Below are 27,145 nucleotides of genomic sequence, written 5' to 3' on the forward strand. Positions count from 1 at the left end.
ATGTGTTAAAGTCAAGTTACTCAGATTGATTTAAATTCACTCCATCATTCTATTACAGACAATGTGTGTTTGATAGTCAAACTGTGACAAACAGCTCAAAGACACTCTTTGATCTTAATTGATTAAAACATGATGCGATCATATTTAATCATACTGTTGTGTTAGCGGAAGAGATATAATGTAGTTGTATATAATATGAGCAACAATTTGGACCTGCTCAAAGATCTGGAGCCAAGATTAGAGACCACTGTTTGTATATTAACTGTTAAATCACTTACAAGTAATTAGTGGATGAAAAAGTATTCAGATCCTCACTGCAGTAAACGTACTAATACCTTACTGATGAAACAATAATCCACTATGAGTAAAATACCTGCATTCAAAACCTAAGTCAAGTATGTTATTATCAGCAAAATGTACTTTAAGTGCAGAAAGTAAAAGTACCCGTGCAGTAAAATGTACATTATTTGCTTTTTGAACTTATTGTAAACTAACCTTAGAGAAGACAAGACTGACATAGTACAGTTGTTTTGTGTCAGTCTAAGCCATCTGAATTGATCTTGGACCGATCCTTTCCTCTTATGACGCAACCTTTGAGGAGGCGTCCTCAAAGGGAAAGATTAACATTCATGTTCAAATGGGGACAGTTTAGGCTCCTCACAAACTGTACAACGCCGCACATCATGTCGTCTGACCATGGTCACCAACATCTGATCCATGAGCTCCTTTATCATGTGAAAAAGGAAACGCTGTCGTGGATTTAAGGACATAATCCAATGATGTCATCAAAATAAAACAAGACAGATTCTTTGCTTTGCATAGGTTCTTTCTTACTCCACTCTGTGTTTATTTCTTTGTTTCTTTCACTTGTTTTGGTCTTGTGCAATTAGCAAAATACTTTGCTCTTTTACAAATGATAATAGGCACAAACAAACATACAGTACAAACGCACCATCTGAAGTGTATCCAGGAGGCATACATAAAAACATCTAATACATGTCATTACAATACAGAATACAAATGACAATTCAATTATTTATTATGGACGTGAACTAAAATATTATTAATGAAAAAAATGTTGCTACAACAATGCAACTAACTAAAATATTTGTCAAGTAAAAATGCTATGAAATCTGTGGTTATATTTCTGCTCCAGCATGCACCTCATACCTTCAGCACTCCTGAAAGACAAACTCCCTGATTCTGATTCTTGTAAGTTACCAACAGCATCTACAGGTTGAGAAATGTTTGTAAGTCGACAATAAGCTGGAGAAGTTTAGAAGTACTATTGCTGCTTTGACAAAATCAGAGGTGTATCTTTCACACAATCATTATGTAACATGAGGACCAAATCCCACATGACATCTACTTCTTGGTCAACTTGAATGTTAATGCAATTTTCTCTCCAATGGAAAAAATAACTTGGCACCCTGAAAGACTTTTTGTTTTTGCGGATCATCCCACAGCGCTTGTCTGTTTGTCCATCTGTCCTTCTACCCCTCACGAGCGCCTGGCCTGGCCACCTCCAGTCCCGTCTCGGCACCAATTAATCTACCAAAACACATGAACACACCCGTTAGTTTTTACTACAGGATTTGTCAAATGCAGTTAATGCCTAATTTCTGGGTTAAAAGGGAAATTCCAGTACAACATGTACAGAAAAATCAGGACATTTTTTTGTATTATGTGTTGCCTCTGCTGTCATAGAATCATCCCAAATATGTTAAATAGGTTTTGTTTTTACTGCAGAGGAATAGGAAGGTTTGGTTAGCAGGCGTTTGCGGTTTACCACACTTGGACTCAGATACAAGTGGTTAACATATTGATGTACAATTTGGTCAATTTAAATAATAAAAGTACATTTGGAATACTTTACTTTTCCCGATAAGCTTTTTTTTGCCAGACTCAAGGAGATGGCAAGCATAAAGCTAGCATGAACCGTACACAGAATGGAGTAAGACACACGCTGTAAAATACTGGAATTTTCCTTTAATACAAGATGTAATATAATCTGGGAATGGCCAGAGTACTCACTCTGCTCATTAAGTAACATGGTGTACTGTAGTGTAGGTATATAAGCTGCATAATCAGGAGGCTCACACAAAAGGTCCTGCAGACGGCGAACGATCAAAAGCTACATCACTCGAACTGCTACACAGCGTTCAGACATGGAAGACATACGATCACTGGATCCATCTGTCTGGGGACTTTAACGCAAATGTTACTTATGGCTTTATTCAGAGAGATCCATGCTGCTCCTCCAATATTTGCCACCTGGTGCACTAAAAAGGAGCAGAGGCACTGTATCAGAAAGAATGCTGCAAAGGTAGAGGAGCGTTGTCTGTTTCAAAGGTGGCATCAATGAGGATTCTAAAACTTTTTAAGCTGTTGAAGCTTTAAATACGGTGAAAGCATTCATCCTTTTCCACAGCTTACTTTGTGATGTCCAGTGGTGCACAAGTATAGAATGGCCACGTGTTAAGCTTTGTACTTTGTTTTAGATTTTCTTTGCACATACGAGATGATAACTAAAGGACCAGTGTGTAGGAGTTAGTGGCATCTAGTGGTGAAGCTGCAGATTGCAACCAACTACATACTAAGGCGGCCTTCAGACAACATGAAAGGCCCTGTCTAAGGTCAGTGTTTGGTTTGTCCATTCTGGGCTACTGTAGAAACATGGCGGTGCAATATGGCGGCATCTGTGAGGAGAACCTGCTCCCTGTGTAGATATGAAGGACTCATTCTAGCGAAAAGACAATGATTCTTAGTTTCAGGTGATTATACAGTAATGAAAACATAGTAATGAAATGTATGCCAATAAATCCCCCTAAATGCTACACAGTGGTCCTTTAAGTGATAGATTATAACAGTACTTAAAGTACTATTCAAAGAAGCACAACATGCATTTCTCTCTCTCTGCATGTTTTACCTTGTGCACAAGTACAAGGGCCCTTATTACCGCCAACTCCCAAAAGTATGTTTTGAGGACTTTATATTCGAAAACCTCCCAGTATACCATAACACTAATCAAACTTCAGCCTCTAAAATAGAGTTGAATCAATCTCTAGTTAATCATTTATTGGTTACATGGATTATGTAAAGACAACTTTGTACTAAGTTAAATCCAGAGCTCCTCACTCTGCTCTCATTTGCAGATCATTCTGCTTGTTTTTGGTATCAGGGTAAGAGGGATGGTCATCATTTCTGAACTGTCAGTCAGCTGGCTTGCTATCGCTCTTACTGTGTGCATCAATGCTTTGGCATGCCTATAAATTACACCTGCCGAAGGAGACCTAGCTATAGCTGACAGTTAGCACTTCTGGATGCTCACAGGAGGAAACTCGTTCTCGTCGTCGAGACACACAGGTCCAGCAGCGAACTCGTGTTCTGGGATGACTTCGCCTTTCTTTGCACCGCCATCTTCAGAGTATCCTGGGTAGAAACAGGTGAAGGAGGCAGACCCATCATCAGAGCAGCCTAATCTTTACATGACACAGGCAGACATCATGTTTTTAGTATAACTTGTGTGAACATTAAAGGAGTTCAGATCTGCTCAGTTTCACCAGCATAAAGACCTAAGTAAGCTAAGTGTGCAACAAGCAGCAACTTCTGGGTCTGAAACCTGCATTCACTCTACTTCTCTCTTGATTTATTCCCTCAGTAAACATTGTAAACATGAGTTTATGGTCTCAATCTCTAGTTTCAAGTCTTCTTCAATACAGCATGATGTTCATTTAGTAAATGATGGTCCATTTAGAGTCAAACAGACCATGAAGCAGGGGATGCTTTAGGGCGGGGCTACACGGTGATTGACAGGTTGCTACCACAACGTTGTCTGGTCTGGGAGTCGTCTGTGTTCAAACTCAAAACCTTTCAGTGTGTTTTCTCTTCATGAAAGTTAAATGTAACATTTCGGTTGCCGAAAAATGTCTTATTCAGCATTTGGTTGTACTTAGCTTCACCCTCTCGTGACATTTCTAGTTGTGAAACAAACCAATGGGTGACATCATGGTGACTACGTCCACTTTTTATAAACAGACTATGGTAGGCAACAAGCAATTGGTTTGAAGCAAACTGAGGCCACACTTGAACAGGTATAGAAGGCAAAAAATGGCCCCATTGGAAAGGTGCTAGTCTTGCTAACATCAATTCATGATTTTACGATATAAACATAATTACTATTACCAATACACCTCTGTTATTAAACAAAAACACCAGCCAACATCAGGAGCCTGCATGGGTGTGTTTAATTACTTTGAGATTTGGTGGGAAATCAATTGGATTGTTTCGAGCGACAAAGGAAGACGGTGGTTATCTGGCACTGTGCCAAGGCGTTCCGACAACGGCATACAACATGCACCGGGTCTTGGTTTAGGAACCTATAGCATAGTACTAGTAGAAGTGCTAACTCTCACTGCTTCCGTCTTCAACATATATGTTGTCCACCACAAACATTGCAGTTCTCCTTAGATTAAGCTAGCGCAGTCATGGAAAGTTGACAAAACAGCCGGTACTAAAAGGCCCCTGGTTAAACACTAGGCTAGTTCAGCAGTTACCCTTCCTGTTACACACAGATGGAGGAATGTGTGTGTGACTACTAACCAGTGAGGGTTGCAGTGACGGGACCAGAGGCTGGTAAGGCAGCGGTCGCAGCGTAGGATGGACAAGTCTGTGCTGGCCCTGGGACCTCTGACCCTTCTGTCTCCATAACTTCACCCTGGTCATCATCAACACCAAAAAGCCTGAGAGAGGAAGAGAAAGAAGGAAGCAAGAACACAACTTCAACTGGCGTTTTGTCAAGACTTTTTTTTCTTGAGTGTCTCAGACTAATTGATCACTGTGAGGAATGAAGCAACGTTTTGAGTTTTACAACCCTCCAATATCACATCACAGTATGCAACTGCCACACACAAGTGTACGATACAGAGACAAAACACCGGAGGTTTTGTTGGTTTCAGTGGCTTCTACAGGATCTTTTGGATTCAGGGACTTCAAAAGCCCCAGTTCAAATAATCTAACTGGTATCAACCTGCACTCTGAATCTGGATAATGACTTTCCCTGGCTGGTGTGTGGAGTATCCCTGAGCTTTTTGTAGCTATTTGCTGAGTTTGCTTGAGATAGCAGGACAGTGCAGAGTTGGGGCATCAGGCTTCCTTTCTTCAGAGGTTACACCTGGTTGAGAGTCCATTGACAGAGATGAGAGACAGACCGGCTCCTGATGGGGCCTTGCCAATCCAATTGCAATGTATTCTGCAAACATTTCCACGTACATTCAAATCCCTTATCCAGAGAACAACGCACATAACCAGGCCTTCTCTCATCTCCAGCTACATGCTGAACTGACATGTACACACCACCTCACACATCAACAGACCAGCATTTGCAGATGATTAGGCAGCTGTTTGGTTGGGAAGAAAGATCTTTATGCAATTAGCTACAATAGCTAATCCAGCGGGCTGATTTTGGTATTCACTTTTAGTGTTTGAAAATGATTCTGTACATTCTTTTATTTTTTTAAATTTAGAAACCCTTAGGCAGCTTGTGCTGCTTGCCCTGATATAAGACCCAGGCTAAGAAACAGAACATCCCTATATGATTTGAAAATGTTTGACTTTGGCGACTTCCAGTGGCAGAATGACAAATGATAATTTGCCTACATTTGCAGTTGGACATGATTTCTTCTTATGTGTTATCTTTAGATTTACTCTGTATCACTTTCTGTTAGTTTATGTTACAAATATATCGGAAATAAAGCATCTTTCAGGCATGCACCCAAATGTTCTTTCTACTCTCTAACTCTTTTTTTATTGGAACTAATAATGTCGACATTTGGATGTCAGAAGCCTTTATTGGCTATGAACGACCGAACTACCGTACAGTCTCTGTTGATGTTGTTTGCTCTGTGAATACACTCATGGGAATCATAGTATTACAGACTATATCCTGGTATGTCATTCAAATGATTTGTTGTTTTGAAGTTTTGTCACGTTAAAAGGTGCTCAATATGGACTTCAGAGCATATCTATTACCTCTGAACATGGCTGAGCCGGTGGCTAGAAGCTAACGATGCTAATAGCGGTGACAACGCAAATCAACGGCAACAGTTCTGTGTTAACCTGAGAGGGAACCAGAGTATTGATCACCTTAACCTGAACTTTACTTTTTAAGTAGGCAACCTTTGGTCAAATTGGGAAATTCATGATTTATTAACAATGGATATTGTAACAAATGTGGTGTGAGATATGTCTGCCATGTCTGAGTTTTATATCTTGAATAAACATGTGCCGAAACGTTGATTTATGAATTAACCAATGAAAAGTGCAGGGTTTCTCCTCCCTCCTACTGCTTAACATCTATCTCAGTCGTGGCTGTGAAATGAATTGTAACCTCACCTGTGTTTGTGGGCCAACGTGCACTCGCCTCCATCCAGTGGATCCACATTGTAGATGAACAGCTGGCCGTCAGCTGTGGCCACCAGTAGCCGCGGAAGCTTCTGGATCCTGGAACATAAGATTGAGTACCCGTTTAACTTGTTGAATCATAAGCATTCACTAATGTCCAACCCAACAGTAAGAGGAACTGATTAATTTACACTTTGTCACCGGGAAAATAGTTTGCAGTCAACCCCATTTCTCTGTCGGTCATAGCTGGATCAGGAATGAGGACAAATAGAAATGGTGTGTCAACCCACATCTTAATCCACAGATAGTTTCTTATAGAAGGTGAGGACGAGTCAAAGAGGTCAAGGTCAAAAGCAAAACTAGTTGTGTGAAGAAACCACACATGAACACAGAAAGGCTGAATGTAATGTCAAAGGCCCATTCCCTGATTCCCAAAGATCACAGAGAAGCTCACATAGCTAGGGTACAGATGTTCCTCTGGCCCGACGTCACCAGGTGGACGGTGGCAAAGGCCCGGTCCTGGCTCATCATGCCGGATACCTGAGCAGGGAGGTAGCTGCTGGCTGCTGAGAACATCTTCCCCACATAGGCTGTCCAAGTGGCAGACTCGTCTCCTCCACTAAATACAGGTTGTAATAAATCGTAGCTTTCCTTAAATATAGCAACCAACCGGGCACAGGTAAAGGTGACACATGGTTATATTAACTTGTTGTGTTTACAGTGTGTGTGTGTGTGTGTGTGTACCTTGGTCCCAGCTGCTCTAGTTTAAAGATATGCACCGTCTCTGTGTTGCTGGACGCACAGAGGAACTGGCCATCAGGGCTGAAGGATAAAGAGCTTATATTGACATACCTGCAGAGAAACAGACATAAACACACACTTGAGGATGAATCAATGTAGTAAAGTGGATATACATTTTGACCAATAGTAAGCTATTGTCTGAAACCACTGAAGTCATGTGCCATTTAAAAACTATAATTCAGTCATTAATATGTCATTAAGTCTCCAGGAAACGTGCATGTCTGCAGCACTGCAAGAATGACGATCTGGTCTATATCTTTGGCTGTGCTCATTCTTTGGACAGGGTGCAGATCTTATAGGATGTGATTGAACTCTGACCTCTTCATGCCCCGGCGGAACTCAAACAGACGCAGCCCCTCAGGTATGGAGAACACTCGAATAACGGTGCCCTGTAACGACACACAGCCAGTGAGGTGTCATCTGGATTACAGATTTCTAGCAGATGCTTCTTTTCTGTGTGGAACCTAGTTCAGCAGCTGTTCTTCCCTTCTGATGATCTTCAGTGTTCCTCCATTTATAATCTGATATGTCACTAGACGCGATGGGTCATGAGAGGCAAGCGAGGCGAAGTTGTAGGATTGAATATCATTCTGGATTAATGCATGACATAGATCTGTTTAAAGAGATAGTTGTGATGTTTTGAAGTGTGGTTGTAAGAGGTACTTCTCCATAGTCAGTGTATTACTACAGTAGATGGAGTTTGGAGAAACAGACCAAACCATGTACTGCTGTGGACGTATTTTGGCACCTAGTAAGTTTAAGGACCGCTTTCCCTTGCTGTCAGACAGCCCTTTCTGACGGTGAACTGAACTGAAAGTGAAACATGCTCTATTAAAAGTCACCAAACTCTGCTGGTACTCCGGTCTGTTTGTACAAACTCCATCTACTGTAGGTAATACAGTTACGACAAATAGGTACCTCAAACAACCCTTAAAACCTTAAAAAGGCCATTGTATCTACAGCTCTTGAGGCTACATTGCTCTTGTATCTGATAATACAAAAGCTTTGAAAGAAAGACACAATGCACGGATGACTTTACTGTTACTAACAGATCCATAAAGGTAGTTTGGGTGAAGGTGTAAAGTGTTATGTGGTCATGCGCCCTAATGTGTTCAACTGTCATGGCAACCTGCACAAAGTTCACATTTTGGCTGAAAGATGGAGGTAGTGTCAAAGTGATCAAGATGACAAGGATTCGTCCCCTAGTGAACATAAATGTGCTCAACACATTTCATAGTAATCTGCCTTGTAAAGTCATAATACTTTACAAGGCAGGTGGAGGAAACGTCACCGAAAAGGAAAGAAAAGCATATTAGAATTCATCCTCGAGTATCCAGAGCAAATTCAATGGAAATAAAGCCTGAGCTTCTGAGCTCACATGGATGAAAGTGCTGGTCAGAGACAGGTGAAAAGGAAAGGTCGGGAGGTCATCACAATGACAAGGATTCATTCTGTGGGGACCCTGCACATCCATAACTGGACTAAAGTGATGGACGGACAGACTGACTCTTGCTTCATCAGCTACATTTACAGTACAGCGAGTCTTTTTTACCCTCTCCGAGGCGCTGGCAAGTTTGGTGGCCGAGGCGTTGAAGGTGAGAGCTGCCAGAGGACTGTCATGAGCCGGGATCATGGTCACTGTGTTCTGAAAAGGACCAAGAGGACCGATACCGGGGACAGAAAGAAACAGCGTTACTATACACTGATGCAATGTACATCATGCCTAATTTACTTCCACAAAAAGCTTGCGTGGCAGAGCCACAGAGATGGTTTGCAGAGCTTAATTAACAATGCAATTGTAATAAAATCATGTGACTCCATTTGAAATCAGGGAGGAATACAGATTATTTGAGGTGTTCTGTGATGACATGTTTCCTACCAAATTGTTGGCATCATACACTACGATCTCCCCAATGGTGGCACTGCCGGGGTACGCCAGGTAGGAGTTCGAATGGTTGATAGAAAGAGCACAGAGACCTGCGAGACGACAGAACCAATAATTATTCAGGGTCAGTCAGGGAAGTCAACCATCAGTTGGTTATGTACTATAATATATAGTATGTGTGTGATTACCAAGAACCACTCTTGGTGTTAATGTCTTACCTGAGGGGTTGGACGGAGTGTTGAGCAGAGTCTTGAGCAGCTTCATGTCTTTGATGTTGTGGATATAAATGGACTCGTCAAGGCACACCACCAGCCTCTGAAAGACACAACGGACCTCAGGCATTACACTCCACTGTCATGCAGGTCAGGGTTGGCTTCTGTCAGTGAAAGCCCACTTGATATAGGAACAAGGGGCCTCATGCACCACCCTTCTCTTCAAATGCTTTGATATTTTCTCTTCACTTTCTGTTCAGAGAAAAAGTAAGAGAAGTGAACTCCAGATGCAACGTTCTTACCAGGTGAACCATAAATCACGGTATGCTTTAGCTTTAGGGCGTATGTTTTAACATTTTTAACAGCAACTGAATGTTGGCGACTGTGGCGAAGTGGATAGCAGGGCCATCTTTCAATCAGAGGATCGGGGGTTCGATCCCGGGATCAGGCTCCACTAATCGAATGCCGATGTGTCCTTGAGGAAGATACTCCATCCCAAAATTGCTCCTGTAGCTGTGCCTAAGGTGTAGAATTGTGATAGAATCTGAATTTTGTAAATTGCTTTTGATTAAAGCGTCTGCTAAATGACTGTAATGTAACGTTTTAGGATTAGGTAGCCAAAAAGATGATTCAGCAACATGTGAAGATCTTGACCAAGAGGTTCAGTGAGTGAATTACTTCCTGACTGTGATGAATCATGGTGTACACAGGTGTGAAACGGGGTAACTCGCCTGTCTGTTGAGCTTGACAGCCAGGATGTTGTTGGGATAGCTGTAGTTGCAGATCTCCGTCCCCTTCTTGAAGTGGTAGATGTTCATGCGCTGCGGCATGGCGGTGCTCACTACGACTACCAGACTGCTGGAGAACAGACGCTCCACGATGTAGACATCTGGAGTCTCTGATGGGGGACAAACAGGGAGCAGACAGACAGGCAGTGATGGAGACGCTGCTTTAATGTTGACTGAGGGATTCAAGAGAAATACAGCCTTTCTAACGTATTATACTATTAGATTTTTCTGCACAGCTCCATATAATGGTAATACCTTAGATGTTTGTACATTCATTTATATCCTCCAGCCTGAATCATTTGGTATCTTTGCAAACTTGGAGACCTCCAACAGAAAAGGTCAAACAGGATGGGGGTTTGAACAAATCTTGCCTGAACCACATAGATTTCTAAAAAAGGAGAAACCTATGTGACCAGTAAAGCTGCAGAGGTTTGCTTAGGGTTCACATACAGATACAGGGTTCAGATCAGATACCAGTGTTTCATCAATAAGCTGTATGCCTCACTGAATGGAAGAGACTGGGATCATTCTTTATGTGTAATGAAACATCAGGCCTCACTTAATCCCTTAAAACATACATACATACATACATACATACATACATACATACATACATACATACATACATACATACATACATACATACATACATACATACATACATACATACATACATACATACATACATACATACATACATACATAGGTACACATTTACTGAAATCTTATTTATAACCTAAATTACACTTGAAGTTTAAGCCTTTTTAATGCAGCAAGAATTGGTCACAATTCCAGTACATAGTGTATTTAAACATTTAAACAGTTAAATTGAATATATCGACCCCATTGTGACCAATACTCATTGTAGCTACTTGAGTCAGTATCGGCCCGATATCTGATATCCATCCGTGCATCGTTTAGATTGCTTCAAGCCAACTAGTGACTACAAAGTATCACTGTGTATATAAAGGAGAAATGAAAAGCCGGACAAGAAATGTTGACAACATTGAAATGTCAACCAGTTGAGGTTAGCTGTCACCTGCTGCTTGTAGCATATAAATTAATCACAACATATGTTATAATATATAACTACATCTAAAGGCTGACCAATAAATCGGCGTGACAAATGTTGTCAAGTTATTTTAGCTCATCACAGATACACAGGTATAGGTGTATATGTCGGCCAATAAATAACTAGAAACTGCATATGTTGACCATATTTGTATCTGCTCTTTAAATGATCAAATCGACATAATACAATATCTAAAGTTGTCCTGACACAAAGCCCCTTGAGGCAAATTTGTGATTGGTGATGTAAATAAAATTGACACAAATGCTCAACAATGTTAAGCTCTCAGAGGATCATAGCAGCAGGTCAGGTTAACATAAACCAGACTATGCTGTACAGCCTGGACCAGACGCTGGAGAGTCCAAACACACCATTCTGAGGAAACTCTCTTCTTCTTCTTCATTGCTGCCAAAAGCCACGAGCACGATGTAATTACAGTAAGCTGGGCCTTGTCTGAGTGTCCAGCCACTAAAAGCCCTAAAAAGGACCCAGCGAGCGCTGGGATGTGGAGAGGCAGCAATCACTGTCAACACACATACTTCATAATTATAATGAGATCATACTCTGAGTTAGCAGACGCCTGGTGAAGACGTCTGGCTTCCTCCCACATTAAACTGGTGACAGCAGCTGTGTTTCCATACACATGTTGAGGGAAAAGTTCCAGACTGTAAGAATCATCTGATAAAAGATGTGGGACAATATATTATATATAGAGTATATGTATTTATATTCCATAAAGACGTTTTTTTTCATCTTATGTTTTGCTGAAGTGGGGATGTATTCTTAAAGCATTTATGCACAAATTAAGAAAACTGAATTATTTAATTTGACCTTCTCCTGCAAAGGTTTACAAAAATGTCTGCAAGAGACGTAAGAAATTAAGGGAAGCAGCCAAAAGACCTCGTTAATACCATTATGTATGACCTTTAATAACGTGCGGTCACTTTCACACTGTGGTTGGGTAGAATCGATCTGGATCAAAGCTAAATGCTCTTTTCATTGTGGTCTGCTTGAACTCTGAGACTTATAAAGAACGTTTTGAGAGGGCGACATGAAGTCACATGGTAACTCACTCAATACACATTTAAGGTGACGTCACGGACCCACAGGGACTGTGACAGGCAAAGGTTTACCCCTCACATGCTGACACACATACGTGTTACCACGGTTACCAAATCCTCCTGCATAATTATACAGCTGGTTTCTAGAGAACAGTTATGCAACTCAAACCTTCACCAATTTGTTTTTAGTTTTCTTTTGACAACTTTAAATATATATATATATCTGTACCTTTTGAATTATCATTCTCTCTGTGTATATTTTGAAGGTGTATTTAGCATTATCATGGAGGAAATACATTTCCTTTGTATTACAAGGTAGCAGCAAAGGGAATAAACACATGAAGGCTAACTAGTGGCAAGAGAGAAACTTAAGAAGAAAGTGCGTTCCATGGAAACAGATTAGCCTTAATAAGAGCTCAACCAGAGAATGAACAATAGACAGATGATGCATTGTGGGTAACCAGCAGTGTTTCACAAACTCATGTTCCCGTAAAGTAACGTGACTTGGCCTGATGTTGACATGTCATCAACAGCAGACGGGTCAGTCTGGTACGAGCTAATATAACAGCTCAGTTCACACAAACGCAAAACGCTTTTGTCCAGTTTAGACTGTCATGAATGAAACTAAATGATCATTGTGGTGTTCACACTGTTATGTTTCAAAGGCTGAACTGACAGATTAAAAGATTCTGAATATAACAGTACGGCTTTAAAAAGGGTTGTGTTTTATAATAAGAGAGATTAAAAGCATATTTGTAATAACTTTACACTGAAATGTAATTCTCAACTAAATGTGGAGGGATGTTTGGCCCACACTGAGGCAGAGCTCCATACTAACCACTCTCATGGATACAGTCCAGCTTTTCCACCATGGTCAGAGAAAATAGCTTGTAGCCAGTCTTTGTTCCCAAAGCCAGTGACCTGCAACACATACAGAACACAGTATTCACTTCCTCATCATCACACTGTCTTACCTGGTTCTTAGTATAGAGAGCCCCCTGGTGATGAAATGTGTGATATAGAAGAAGTGAGCTCTATTGGGGACAAGGGGACCAGCTGAAGTTCTATTCAAACAACCCTCATAACAAATGAAAGTGGTCTGCCAACTAAAGATCAGCTCGTTCCACTCACTCGTTTTGTCTGGAGCTTTCAGCTCCATCCAACAGTCTTCCTCAGTGGATTGAGTTGTCATAGAGATGCAGTAGGTCAGTTGCTATAAAGTCCCCAAAGTATGGAATTTTGATCACGTGATAACTGGTAACACATGAAGACACAATCCAACGAGGCACGACTTGGAGTGATGTGATCTGACGTGAGGTGACAGTTTGTGATGTTGTAGAACGCGGTGCGGTGCGATGTGGCTTTAACAACATGGACCCGTTGTACAGAAAAGGATCTCCAATTAGTGTGGAACACGTGAGCAAAAACCAGATAACACGTCTGTTAATGCTCTCCTGTTGTCACAGGACTCATTAAATAATGTCTTGTCAAACAAACGATCCATCTTTCTGTCACTTCCCATCTCTTAGCAGCTCGTATGCAGCCTTCTAAAGTTCTGACTCGACCCCGTAGTCCAAACAGACAGTTTGAGACAGTGGGTTCCTTTTTACACCGACCGTTTTCTTAATGGCCACCTGTGCCTTCATTCCCCACCATGACATCTGAACATTCCTGTCCCGTCTCATCCCGTCTCTGAGCAGGAGGAAACCCGCAGGACTACGCAAAAAAAAATACAGCACATTTTTACTGCACGCGCAGGACAAACCAGTTGTGTGACACATGCATGGTTTTTCTCTTATCTGCTCCATAATTTGTCAAATAAAGAGTTGATCTATAATTGGGAAGGGAATGAGTAATTATATGCAGGAGACAAAGCGTAAATACCAAGTATGCGTTCTTCTGCTGTCTGAAAAGCGTTACTGTCACATGGACTGGAGATGAATATATTTGGTGAGTAATTAGCACAAACAGACACAATACATTTACACACAAAGCTTTCTTTCACAACATCCTGCGCTTATCTTTGGATCACTCAGCACTTTAACCAAATGGCCGACATGTCAGAGGCAGGCCTGTGTGGACATCCTGAACGATCAATGAGTTGAGCTCAGTAAACATCTCCATCGTATGTCTGTACTATGGTTTAAGAAGGAGGCTTGTGACTTGTTGTTTGGATCCTCAACAACCTGTTGAGAAGGACTGGCACTTGGCAGTTGCTCACAGTGTAAACCTCTATGAACACACTTGAATTAGACCAACTGTTTGGCAAACACTACCCTTAAGCAAGGCACTGAGAACACCCTAGTGATCCAGTAGATGCTACCAGGGTTACACTGGGCAGCTGCAGATTTAAGAGTTTGAGCAACCAACTTAAATCCAGAAAACTAGGGGAGCTGACAGAGACTTAACTTGACCCTGAATGAAAACATTGAGTCTTGACATGAATCTGTGCATCGGCAGAGGCCCACATATTGACTTTGATCTGTTGCTCCAAACATATTGAATCTGCCATTTCCCGTAACGCATCTCCATAGATTCTTAGGCCCCCAATTCCTTGCCACCCTCCGGCTTTCAGGCTGCCTGTCTGAAGTTTCCGATCCCAAAACAACCCTGACCTCATCACTATGACATCATCAGGGTAATTGTCTTAAACTTCTCAGGTTCTGCTTGTGATATGTCAAATTGGTGGAGTCCCTTTAAATGTGAACGTAAGCCGGGTGTTTGGGGAATTCGGATTTAAATACACTGTTCTGTTTTTAGTGACTAAATGCACATTTTGAAGGCAAACAGTACGCTTTGGTTTAATTTCAGGGAGAAATGGAGCTGATGAGTCTCTCGTTGACTCACCAGCTTGTGGTCTATCCTGCTCACTTACGTGGAGTCTTGGTTGAAAGAGGCGCAGCCAAACTGCAGCCCCGGTCCGTCCGGCCCGCCAGGTCCGTCGGCACCCTCTCCGGTCTCCATCCCGATTCCCAGCGTCCTCCTTCCCTCCCTCCACCCTGGATTGGAGGCCTGGGATCGGCTGCACCTCTTCGCTCGATCTCGGCGGAAGACGGCCCCAATATGGAAGAAATATGGACCGGGTGATGTGAAGGTGAGCACCGCAGGCAGAGCCGTGAGTTTCTCCGCTAGAAATCAATTGATTTTCGGTTTCACTGCGGATATTTAAGGAGGTCGGTTATTCAGACCCTGGACGAAAAGACGGGGAAAACTGAAGCAAAACAAGAACAGCTGACGGCACTACGTCACATCTTCGCCTCTTACGATTGGCTGGTAGTGAAACCATATTCTTGCTGGCTTCTATTTTGATTGGTCAGGCGTACAGTACTGTGTGTTTATTGGCTGCTAGCGCGGAGTGGGTTGTGTTTGTGTCCGTCCATTCATGGGCTGTAATCATACCCTCAACACTCTCTTCTGTTGACAAAAACGAAATACTCTTTTTTCGTCAATGAGTCTTAATTTGTCCACGTCAGCTGGGTGAATTATTCTCATGTGAGACGGCAAAGCTCCGGTGGTCGTAAATCGTCCTCAAACAAGTGAAAGGATACATCCCAAGTCTATTAATTGTCATTTCCTCGCTCCTCGATCCTCGCTCGAACCGGAAGTTGTTCTGCGCCGTCATATTGACGGCCGTCCCAAAGCTTTATTTAGCTCGGAGGAGCGAGGATCGAGGAGGGAGGAGGGATCGCCGATGACCCATGAGCGAGGAACCACAAGAGCAGCCTTCCAGGAAGTCTTTTAACGGCCGACACGCCTCCTCGTTGTTCATCAGTTATGTGATTGGACGCTGCAGCTGATCGGACTGATGAGATTTCTTTCAACATGTAAACAGTGAAGACGGGTCGCAGATTAAGCTCTAGTTTATATTTGATTAGTTTTAGACGGCAGCAACTTTATTCACGTTTCCCACACTTCACCAGAACCTCTTTTTCTTTTTCCGTCTCATCCTCCACAATAAAAGCACCAAACACAGACACTGGAACACTGCTTCCTAGAGAGCTCTTAACGTGCTCAACATAATAGCTTACAATAGTTTACCGAGGGCGGAGGTCTACAAATAATATATGATTGGCCACCTGCAGGGAAAGGCGTAATAGGATGTGGCGCACACTTTAGTTGACAAACTATTACAACATTTGTTATTGTTGGCGGTGTGTCCAGCGGTGTTATCAGCCCTATGGAGCGGCTGTCTAGCGGCTTTGAGGAGGACGGACACAAAACAGGACTTTCCTTTCCTTATTAATGCTTATTTTGTTCTGCACAACTATTGTGACGTCCACACACATAAACTGTAAAGGAACAAAACATTGATTGCTCTCCAGAACGACAGAGACTTCAGTCACCAGCAGAGCAAGCACAACCTTTCATTATTAAAGACTCCTTTATTACTCTGTCGTATTATTTTAACTAAGCAACCAATCTACATCCTGTTTACACCAGCACCTGATATTAGTTTTCAGGAAATGGTAGTCTGGCTGGAGATCATCTCGAATACGATGCTGAAACGCTGTGTGTACGGAGATCGTTTTAAAACTCCAAACTCCACTCCAGTAGTAGTGGATGTAGCCTCAGGGAGCCGCAACAGAGGGGCTGAAGAGCCGCATGCGACTCCGGAGCCGCGGGTTGCCGACCCCTGCCCTAGGGCCTCAAACCCTGACCCCTCAAGGACTTAATGACGTCACCTGGTAAGTGGTTGAGTGTGAGAGACTGTGAGGGCTTGAGATGGTGTAAATAGGAATGGGACAGCACTTAATGAAAACGTGAATATGATTTCGGTTCCTCGAAGCAAGTTTGGAAAAATCACGAAAGCAACACATCCATAAGCTTGAACCTGCTCCAGCGCAGGTTTGAGCTGTCCGACTTGACCTCAGTTTATTTGACCCCTTGCTGCTGCCGCAGCTCATCTGAACGAGCCTGTTAAGACTTCAGACAAACCCAGCAGTGGGAGGTTTGGTGACAGCTGTGCCCACATCTTTACAGAAACCTGTCTCCATAGTAATTAGCATTAGCGATTAGCATAAGCTAATTGAAAGGTAACAGCCATCATGAAAGGTAGTTTAAAAACAGTAGTAGTGCTGAGGTTTATTTAGATGACTTCTTTAGGTTACTCTTTAGAAAGAAGTCTCCTCTGGAATAACCTCCCTCTGGACATCAGGCAGTCTGATTCTGTTGAGGGTTTCTGTTACACAAGACCAAGCTGACAACCCTGATGACATTACATTACAGTCATTTAGCAGACGCTTTTATCCAAAGCGACTTACAATAAGTGTATTCAACATAGGTATTCAAGAGAACTACTAGTCACCAGAAGTCAGAAGTGTATCTCCTATTTTAAACAAGCATCTAAGAGCATAAACCAGAGCAAACGTACAGTGCAGAAACAAACCAATACAATAAATGCTAATAAAATACAATAAGTGCTAAGTGGAAGGCTCCTTAAAGAGGTGAGTTTTCAGCCTGATGAAAGATGGGCAGCGACTCTGCTGTCCTGATGTCAGTGGGGAGTTCATTCCACCACTGTGGGGCCAACAGTTTTCATATGATGACACGTTAATACCTCAGTGATGTGTCAGTTCAGTGAAGTGCCCCCTCAGGAGCAGCAGTGGAGTCATGACAAAAATAAAGTAAAATATCAATACACTGAATACACAACATGAAAATGTGAAGAACAAGTTGCATTGTCTGGCCTGTAAATATCCTCTCTTTATTCAAAACTGTTTTTATTGTCAAAAAAATTGTTTCCAGTCAATCAGAAGCACATCAGTATTCCATGGTGGCAGTTATATTCCATCAAAGTGTAATTGACACAAGGGTGTGGTTGTCGGTTGAGCCTCTGACCCCTCAAGGATTGACAATCGGTGGAGTTTCAATGCTGCACAAAAAGAGTACGAACATGTTAGAAGTCATCTTACACAGCTGGACTGATGAGTTTTGAAGGCACATCGCATCAGATTATGTCTCAACATGTTTGCCTTGCAGCTGAGCACACATTCAATACTGAACATTCGCTCAGTGCTTCCTTCACAATGTTATCAGCACAAAATATAACCTCTGTAAACATTTTGACTGTCATAAATCTCTTAAATTACATTATTCATAAAAACACTCAAAAATAGCGTTGCCCTATAACTGTTTGTGTACGTAAAGTTTGACTGAAAACTACTTTTGCAGTGATAATGTTACAGTGCTCCCAAATCACCAACTTTCCCCAATCTCACTGTTGGAAAAAAATTGAAAATGGAAATTGGATAAACCAGTGTGCACCTGCAATAATGTATGAAGATTGAACATTCATACTCATTACTGATACCAATTACGTGAATAAATTGAAGGTACACTATTTGTCAGTGAATGTGAAATGTGTCCGTCATTGAGCGTGACGCTTTATTCTTAACATCGGAAACAGTAGTTACCAGTATTACCAGTATCACCAGTATTACCAGTATTACCAGTATTACCAGTATTACCAGTGCTAAATAACCTCAAGCATGTTTGTCAAAATAGTCTTAACACAAGTTCCACTGGCTCTCTTCCACATCTTGTGGTCTAGAGCAGGAATGGATTTTACTCAGTTGTCTCAGAGTTGAGTCAAGACATGTTCCATTTCATTTCCATAAAAGTAATCAAATAAATATGTATGTGATTATTCACAGAATATCCACCTTCAACTACAGGAAATAACCTCCAGTCAAATTCCTCAATATTAAAGATGATTGCGTTAAAGTACAATTGTGTGATACAAAATATTTACAGTCAAATTACTAAATCAGGTTTCACTCATGTATTGAAGACAGAGTTTGACACATGTACCTTAAAATCCCACACCACCATGGCTCCATCCAGACCCACACTGCTGTACTTCTGCACTTTGGCTTTCTCCCCAGATACAACACACAGTTGACTGCAAGACACAACACATGCACACACAGTTTACATACAAAAAAAACAATAACAGTGATTTCTGGAGACACCCAGAGCTCACACGCACAGCAACAAAATACGTATACTTACCTGGAATAAGTATATGCTGATTCATGTCTATTAGATGTACAAACCAAAGATCCCTCACTTTTTGGAGAATTTATAAGTGAGACTCTGACTGCTCTCAAGTTCCCTGTAGCATTGATAGACAGAGCATACGGTACCTCCAGCAAGCCCAGTCTATAGAGTCATAAAGTAGTTTAAAGAAAAGAAAAGGTCTAATTTGCATGTGGGTTCAGATCTGCATCACAATGCACAACATAAACAAAGAGCAAGACAACCATGCTGAGTGTCTGATGGTTTTTTGAGAAATCCCACATCCTACCCGGGAATATTACGGAGGAACTGTGCAAAACTTCAAGAGTCAGATTCATCACCATTAGAAATGTATATTGGCAAAATGAATACAACTTTGCAGGTTTACTAGTTTATGTATACATGTGACATATACATTTGGTAAAAAACGACATGCATTCAAGGTGAATGGAGGTTTATGTCAAAAAGACATGTCTACAAGAACCACTTAAAGGGAACGTTGCTGGTTTTTTAGGGTTAGAATGAACGATGTTCAGCTTCTCTCCATGTTACCCGGTCCAGATCTGGCGCTGGTTTAATAGCGTCCCTTTCCTTTTAAATAATCCGCATGGCATGTTTAAAAAGAAATGCACAACTCGTATCAATGTCGTATCAAGTTTGGAGAAGACATGAAATCTGTAGGAGTGATAAAACCTGCTTTGCCAAATAATATTGTAAAGGCAGAAAATCTGAAACTTTGCTTTTTTAACTTGATGCTTCAGGAGTTATAGCCAAACCACAATGCATGGTGCTGCTATTGGATCCACATCAATAGGTTTCTACTGGTGTTTGTAGTCCAGTACCTCCGTCGTGGAGGTAACGATGCTAACTGAAATGGAAGCAGCAGTGGCCCTTACGTGATGCTGTTCTGGTGAAGGGTGCCCAGCTCGTTGCTGTCCTCATCAGTGGCCCTCTTGTCCAAGTTCTGGAAGTGTTGCATGGCAGAAATGCCGCCCTTGGAGGTCTGCTTGGGGATGTCCAGCTTCTTCACAAACTCAAGAGTACCTGGACCCTTATAGGTGAACTGGCAGGGGCAACAGTCATGACCCTGACAGAAAAGAGATTATATTAAGGATATAAAAACAATCATATCAAAATTCAAGTTAATTATCACTGAAAAGGTTTACTAAAAATTCTTCATCTCTATAAAGGATTGAAAATATCAGAACATAAAAACTAAAGGGGGAAATGTAAGCTAGTAAACCAAGCACAGAGAAGCTCTGATAACAACCCACGCAGGGGGAGGTAGACATGACTCCTCCACATCTGTACATAGACAACAGTTAGATGATGATATATTTATACTTTGAATGTCATATAGAAAACCTTTTAAAGCTGCAATAATATTGTTTTGCCCAAATGAAAGCACTGGGGAAAAGCTGAAAAAACAATATTAACACATTATCATCTCATAAAGTGGATATAATGCTTTAGCAGCAGTTGCCTATTTACTCAGCAGACACAGATGAGAATTAGGATATCTGTCTCTTCAGCTGCTTCATGCTCCACCATGTCCACTAGCTCGTCTCTAACTGTGTGTGACTGCTATTCGCTGCTGAGAAGGTGCACAGTGAGTTTACCAGAGCTTTTCACTGAAAACAGCTGCCTGCTGCTGGAAACAAGGTTTGTGGTTAAAAACCAAAGCAATGCCAAAGGTTCTGTAGAGTAGATCTCACCAGGGTTCAGCATTAAGAGGGACTAACTTCAATTTCATCCATTATTAATACAAACATATTGATTAATGCAGCTTTAAATGAGGTGCAGCAAGTAGAGTAGTTGATCATTCTTGGAGTTGCTGGACACGGACACACACATGGACACGGACACGGACACACACACACAGCAGGTGATAGTTACCGCAGCAACAAGCTCAGTGGGGCTGACATAGAGCACACTCAGAAGTGGCAGACGGTTGGTGGTCAGCTGGGTGACCCTGGATGGACAGAGGTCAGAAATATAATATCAAAAGACATGCATGAAATTGAATTATTTACAGAATCATAAATGAAACAACAGTTTAAGTCAGTGAAAACACAACAAACATAAAAAACAGAGGCATGGGTGGAGAACTCAAAAGTCTTTCAGAAGCCGTGAAGTGCTGCTGGCCTGGTGAGTTTGCTCAAGAAAAAAATCTGATTTGTGTTGGAAATGGAATCTAGTCCAGAGTTATCTAGTTACTGATCCACTTAATACAAACATAGCTACGTCATCTCCATTCAAGCTGAATATAAATACTGATCATACTGATGGAATAAGTGGGTGGCAGCTGAACTCACTCCTTGCCCTGGGCGGCATCAACCACAGTGATGCTGCTGTTGTGGGCCACCCAGGCCAGCTGGTCTCCACTGGGGGAGAAGGAGAGACTGTGCACCCAGCCTCCACAGTCCTTACGCTCCAGCAGCACCTCCCCAAAAGGCATTTTGGACCCCCAGGCAGTAGGTCCAGGCTTGTCCTCGATGTCCTTGATGTAGGCCGAGAAAACCCTGAGGAGCATAGAGTTCTGTTATAGTTTGTCAGCTTTGGGACCCAATGTTGTGTTGCTTAATCTGTACAGTTGGACGAGAAAAAAATGGCAAAAACATCATTAAATACTATAAATTTAAACAGTGCATTTGTTGGCACCTATTTTCAGCTTGTGAGAATTTGGGGTAGCAATGACTGAATTGAAACTGAATGTGAACTGATTTAGTTGCTTATTGACAACGTGTGGTTCTTTAGGTCTCTGTCTGTAGAACTAAGACTCCAGTCTGCTTCCCTTCCTTTACAGTGTTGGTGGTTGTGTCACCTGCAGTAGAAGTCTGCAGACCCAGCTGCCAGGAGGATGTTGTTGGGATGCCAGTCCAGACTCATAACTGTGGAGCGAATGGCCTTCTTGATGTGCTTACTCAGCCACCTGAAAGGAAAGGAGAATTGTAAAAACCTGCAATTGAATGTACTTCGCAAATATGACAAGTTGTGTGTCAGGTAAGAGGTAAGAGACATATCCGGGACGAACTGAGTGTGTTACATTTGGGTCCATATACAACCGGTTACAACATGAGTACTTTATAACACTATTGCAGCTCTAACAATAACTTTGAAAACATGCTTTATTTTCATCAGATGTTCCTCACTTTCTGACTGTAACAAATGAAATATACAACATAATGCTGTTGCTGACATTTTAACAGTCAATTTTGTGTTTTACTGACACAAACAGAGCATTGTTTGCAGTAGGGATATCAATATCTAACTTTAACTGTGCTATCCGTTAAACAGTTAAAACGTTACACCGTTGCAATACACTGGCGGAAACCACAGCTGACAATCTGACAGCTAAACTAACTGGGTTAGCATCAGGTTGTCGTTGCCTATTAGGCTCAACTGACGAGAGGTTAAGCTCACATTGCCATAGTGGTATTGGACAGTTTTACCAGTAACGTTACAAGTACGACTACATGAGCACAGTATCGACCTGATACCCATTACTGATATTGGTATCAGTGCATCCAAAAGACATTTTGTGTGAATATTAGGTTGTATCTTCTATATCTGCAGCACGATTCTTTAGTTGTGTTTTCACTAATTGCTGCACATTTCTGCATGTTACCATAGTTGTTTGACTTTCTAATCTCTTTGTCAGTTGACCACCATCTCCATTCTTAGGATCCAACCCTATTGAAGTAAATAGTCTTGGCCTTCAAAACCTATATCACTTCAAGTCTTACAGGATCAAGTGAAAACAGGAATAGTCTTGACTTGATCCTGTGTCGCTCACCAGTCGTTCTCCTTCTCAAAGTAGCACACGGAGATGAGGCGAGCTCCGCTGCCCAGGGCGAACTTGTTCTCCAGTGGTGACCACTTCACACAGGTGGCTGCGCGGTTGATGCGCACCAGGACTAGGGTGGGCTTCCACACTCCATCCTTCAGAGTCCACACGTAGGCGTTGCGGTCAGATGCACATGTTACAATGCGGTTGGACTCTGGGGCCCAGTCAATGCCTGGGGACATAATCATGAAGCTCCATTAAAGCATCAAAGGATCAATGAACGATGCAATGCTTCCTACTAGGAAATATATTCCACCTTTACTTTCAAGTCAGATATTTTTCTCGTCAAAAAAGACATGCTAGATTGTGGATATTAATACCGCCAAATAATTCAATTTTAACTCAAATGTATCGTTACTTAGTGCCTTGAGGTGGGGCAGTCTTTTATTGGAACTACCCAAACCCTGAGGGAAAGTTCTACCATAAAGGACACCCCTGCCCCCTGTTGGACCCCTTGGCCATGTGATGACAACTGAGCAAACTCCATTCACTGATGAAGACTGAGATTTGACTGACAGCCCTGGAAAGAGCTAGCAGGTGGACCTTGAGTAAAGTCTATATTATCAAACAATTAATACCAAGATCAAGAATGAACTGTCACTCCCTCATTTTAAATTCGTTAAATTACAAAAAGACGGCAGACTCACAGTGAACGTGGCCCCATCTCACGTTTTCTCACTCAAATGTGGTCAAATAAGTCACATCCCATCTAGCATTCAGTTGGCTGATATAAGTTACCGAACCTGTGACTCGTCCACTGTGCTCAGTCAGCTCGTGGATCTTGACCCACTCTTTGCCTTTCTTTTCATAGATGTTCACCACATTGTTGTTGGGACTCACTGCAATCTCTGCAAAGAAATATGTGTACACAAAGGTTAGGCATTTGAACCATTTTATGATCGTAATACAATAACACAGAAGTAGTGGTTATGACATGGTCTTCATCTAAGTGAGTATGGATGTGCAATTGTCATTGCTATCAGTCTGTTACAGTATGTGTGATGGAAAGGTACAGGGTTTGTCTTTTGAATGTATACAGAAACATGCCATGGAAATATCCCCTTAGTTATTATAATGTGTGCAAAGTTAGTAGTGAGAAGATTATATCGAGGTCAAAGAGATCCTCTGAGGAACAAGAATGCATATTTAATCAATGTAAGAGTAATCTGCCCAGTTTGATTTTAATTGTTTGCAATTACAGATATTGGTCTGAGGAATCCCTCCTCTGGTGCTCTCCCTGAGGTCTCTTCCTTTTCCCTGCCATTAAAGGTTTTTAGGGGGGCGGAGTTTTTCCTTATCTGATCAAAGGACAGAGGATGTCGTATGTGTGCAGATTGTAAAGCCCTCTGAGCAGATTTGTGATTTTGTGATATACAAATAAATTAAATTAAATTGATTTAATAATGCATATGATATGTACAGTATTGAAACTACTGATGATTATGTCTGTTTTTGAGAATTTCAATAGCAGTAGCTCCTTGGAGTTCAGTGTTTTCGTTCATGAAAACTATTCTATCCCAAAATGGAAATGATTCATCCTCTGGGGAGCATGAACATACCAGGAATGTACTCATTCTGCACATTAGATTAGATGAATTTGTTATAACTCTGGTGATCCTCTGTCTTTCCATCTAGATCCATCATCAGGTCAACATTTAAATTTGGTTTATGACCAAATAACTGCAAAGCTAAGGATCTTCCCTTGGGCCCTTCAATTCAATTGATTTTTTTTTGGTACAGCCCAATATCACAAATCACATATTTGCCTCAGAGGGGTTGACAATCTGTACAACATACGCCATCCTCTGTTCTTGGAGCCTTATGTTGGATAAGGATAAACTCCCTTAAACAGGAGCGAGAAAAAAGGAAGACACCTCAGGGAGAGCAGCAGAGGAGGGATTCCTCTCCCAGCATGCGCAGGAGTGCAATACATGTCACGTGTACACTACAGAATGAACAACATAACAGTTACAATGTAATCAATCTTTTTTGCCTTAAATGTACAAAAGCAGGATGTAAAGTGTGTACAACAAGTTCAAATCACTGCAGTGTTTAACAAAGCTGTAATACCAAGTGCAAATACAGCAGTAGACATCCTGCAGCTGAAGTGCAGTCGGATGCATGCAATAAAGCTCTCTGCGTCCATTTCCTGCTTTGATAATCAGATTCCCTGCGGTTCTCCATGCAACATTAATGCAATTAGAGAAGGGAGGAAATATATCTACATTCTGAATTGCAAGTGTGGTCCCACCCTGTATTGAACCCATAAATGATGGAGAATATTGAATACTGCACGTATGTATGTACGTCTGTTTGCTGTTTCACCTACGGGTCCTGTCTTTGTTCCAGGTGTGGCAGGAGAGTGGCTCCAGGCCAAAGCTGTAGAGCGACATGTCTGAACAGAGGCAGGGGAGGCTACTGGAATGTAGATCTGGAGATGTGTTGCTGCAGGTCCCAGGATGACATCAGGGAGGGGGACAGGGAGACATTTTGTAGAGCAGCATGACTTTACTGACAAAGCACTAGTGTGTTGTATTTGGCTTGTGAATTGATGTGAGCAGTGGATTATAAAGTTGGTGGTATTAGACTTTTATACTCTTATTTAATCATAACATCCTTAGTCACCATGACACCAGATTGGTGTTACTTAGTGTGATGGATACTTGGAATTTAGGTCCCAAGAAAGTAGGTACATCCGCTTTATATGCAGACTTTCAGTATGCTTGTATGAGGTTACTAATGAGGACAATTTTCCCTTTTAGCGATGTGAGTAACGACTGATAACAGTAGGCTACACCTTATCAGGTGTGGTGCACACTGTACAAACACAATCTAACTGGTACGCCTGTATTTTTCTCTTCTCTCTAACGATAACCTGAAATCCAGAGACTCTGTCCAAATCTCTGGATTAACATAAAATAAAGCTAAAACAATAAATAAAGCAGCTACCTGCTGGACAAAATAACATTTACAGTCGGCAGTTAATTCCTCAGTTTGAAAGGTTTTGAGTCTAAAATGATAGCTGACTCGTACATTTCACCTTTCCAATGACTTATCAAACAGACAGATTAGAGTGTCTGGAATGGAGGGAATAATGTGGTTCTTACGGTCATAGACTCATAGCTCTATGGACCAGACAGAAAGCATGAACCACTTTCACAAGTGATCAAAAACATAGCAAGCTGATTAGATGTGACAAAAACAAAGCGAGCTGAGGTCATTACTTACCTTTGGTCTGTATGTTTGGTTAGGTTGAATGTGTGCTGGTGGTTAAAGGTGCAGGGCTGTATTCGTGGACTCTGGGCAGTCGACACGAATGAAGCGGTGCAGTCTGACTGGGTAAAGGAAGTGACTGTGTTATTACTGAAGGGAGGGAAGAAAGGTGGGTGTGTCTGCAAATAGCTGTTGAGCAAGCATCTTGTCTTGAGCAGGTTCCTTTGTAATGAACCACAGCGACCGAGAGATAGGTAGGCTGAAATGTTCACACCAAAACATACAAAAACAACCCCTGTTAGAAAGATGTGTGCGTCATATATATGACACATCAAATATATATATGACAAATGGGTTGTTTTTGTAAATATTTATATATATATATACTATACATGTATTTATACAAAAAATATATTTTCTCTATAAAACGGTTACAAAATAGTGACCGATGCACAATGTAATCTTACAGAGATGATGTCTTCAAATAGCCCCTTTTGTCCGACCAACAGTCCAAAGACATTCTAAGCTGAGCTGAGATGCTGGAAACAGTTGATACCTGTTTTTTTAATTTATTATTATTAATATTATTATTGAAACCAAGCAATTATCAACATAGCAGACCATTTCTTTTCAGTCAGTTGACAGAATTGTTTGACTGATTGTTAAAGCCTAACACAGAAAGTTGTTTTCAGTTTTAGTATACTAACCAAATTCAAGGTCCTGCCATAGTTGTATGGAATGTGTACTGGTGTACAATTTGTTGTTAATAATAATTTCTGTGAAGACAAGGAGTTTCTAAATTAAACATACTATTTTTTGAGGGGACCCTTTTATTCTGAAAAAACTCCAG

The 27,145-nt window shown here is 41.5% G+C and overlaps 2 protein-coding genes across 2 annotated transcripts; both read right to left on the bottom strand.

Moving 5' to 3' along the window:
- Positions 1-828: 828 nt before the first annotated feature.
- On the bottom strand, positions 829-15,424 carry wipi1 (WD repeat domain, phosphoinositide interacting 1). The gene is made up of 13 exons (XM_079176989.1): positions 15,094-15,424; positions 13,057-13,139; positions 10,032-10,198; positions 9,307-9,403; positions 9,083-9,180; positions 8,756-8,848; positions 7,522-7,592; positions 7,147-7,254; positions 6,857-7,021; positions 6,394-6,501; positions 4,603-4,742; positions 3,332-3,432; positions 829-1,551 (listed from the first exon to the last, which is right to left on the bottom strand). Exons 1-13 carry the CDS (start codon positions 15,180-15,182, stop codon positions 1,501-1,503), a joined length of 1,371 nt encoding a protein of 456 aa, XP_079033115.1. The 5' UTR covers positions 15,183-15,424; the 3' UTR covers positions 829-1,500.
- Positions 15,425-17,891: 2,467 nt separating this feature from the next.
- Positions 17,892-26,416, bottom strand: LOC306709471 (actin-related protein 2/3 complex subunit 1A-A). Its single transcript, XM_079177635.1, has 10 exons — positions 26,311-26,416; positions 25,412-25,527; positions 23,826-23,930; positions 23,032-23,254; positions 22,060-22,167; positions 21,551-21,757; positions 21,132-21,207; positions 20,132-20,322; positions 19,029-19,119; positions 17,892-18,090 (listed from the first exon to the last, which is right to left on the bottom strand). Exons 2-10 carry the CDS (start codon positions 25,473-25,475, stop codon positions 18,085-18,087), a joined length of 1,071 nt encoding a protein of 356 aa, XP_079033761.1. The 5' UTR covers positions 25,476-25,527; positions 26,311-26,416; the 3' UTR covers positions 17,892-18,084.
- Between the last annotated feature and the right edge of the window lie 729 nt (positions 26,417-27,145).

The sequence above is a fragment of the Pholis gunnellus genome (genome assembly GCF_910591455.1).
Source record: "Pholis gunnellus genome assembly, chromosome: 17".
NCBI classification, from domain to species: domain Eukaryota; kingdom Metazoa; phylum Chordata; class Actinopteri; order Perciformes; family Pholidae; genus Pholis; species Pholis gunnellus.

What these genes read in the sequence shown, in the direction of transcription:
- LOC306709471 (XM_079177635.1), bottom strand. Translation starts at nt 25,475, where the DNA reads ATGTCGCTCTACAGCTTTGGCCTGGAGCCACTCTCCTGCCACACCTGG. An exon ending in TTTGAGAAGGAGAACGACTG is followed by an intron (nt 22,168 to 23,031) that starts GTGAGCGACACA and finishes CTTTCCTTTCAG; the next exon opens with GTGGCTGAGTAAGCACATCA. An exon ending in CCACTGAGCTTGTTGCTGCG is followed by an intron (nt 20,323 to 21,131) that starts GTAACTATCACC and finishes CTTTTCTGTCAG; the next exon opens with GGTCATGACTGTTGCCCCTG.
- wipi1 (XM_079176989.1), bottom strand. Translation starts at nt 15,182, where the DNA reads ATGGAGACCGGAGAGGGTGCCGACGGACCTGGCGGGCCGGACGGACCG. An exon ending in CTGTCAAGCTCAACAGACAG is followed by an intron (nt 9,404 to 10,031) that starts GCGAGTTACCCC and finishes TGTGTCTTTCAG; the next exon opens with AGGCTGGTGGTGTGCCTTGA. An exon ending in ACGTTGGCCCACAAACACAG is followed by an intron (nt 4,743 to 6,393) that starts GTGAGGTTACAA and finishes TTCCTCTCTCAG; the next exon opens with GCTTTTTGGTGTTGATGATG.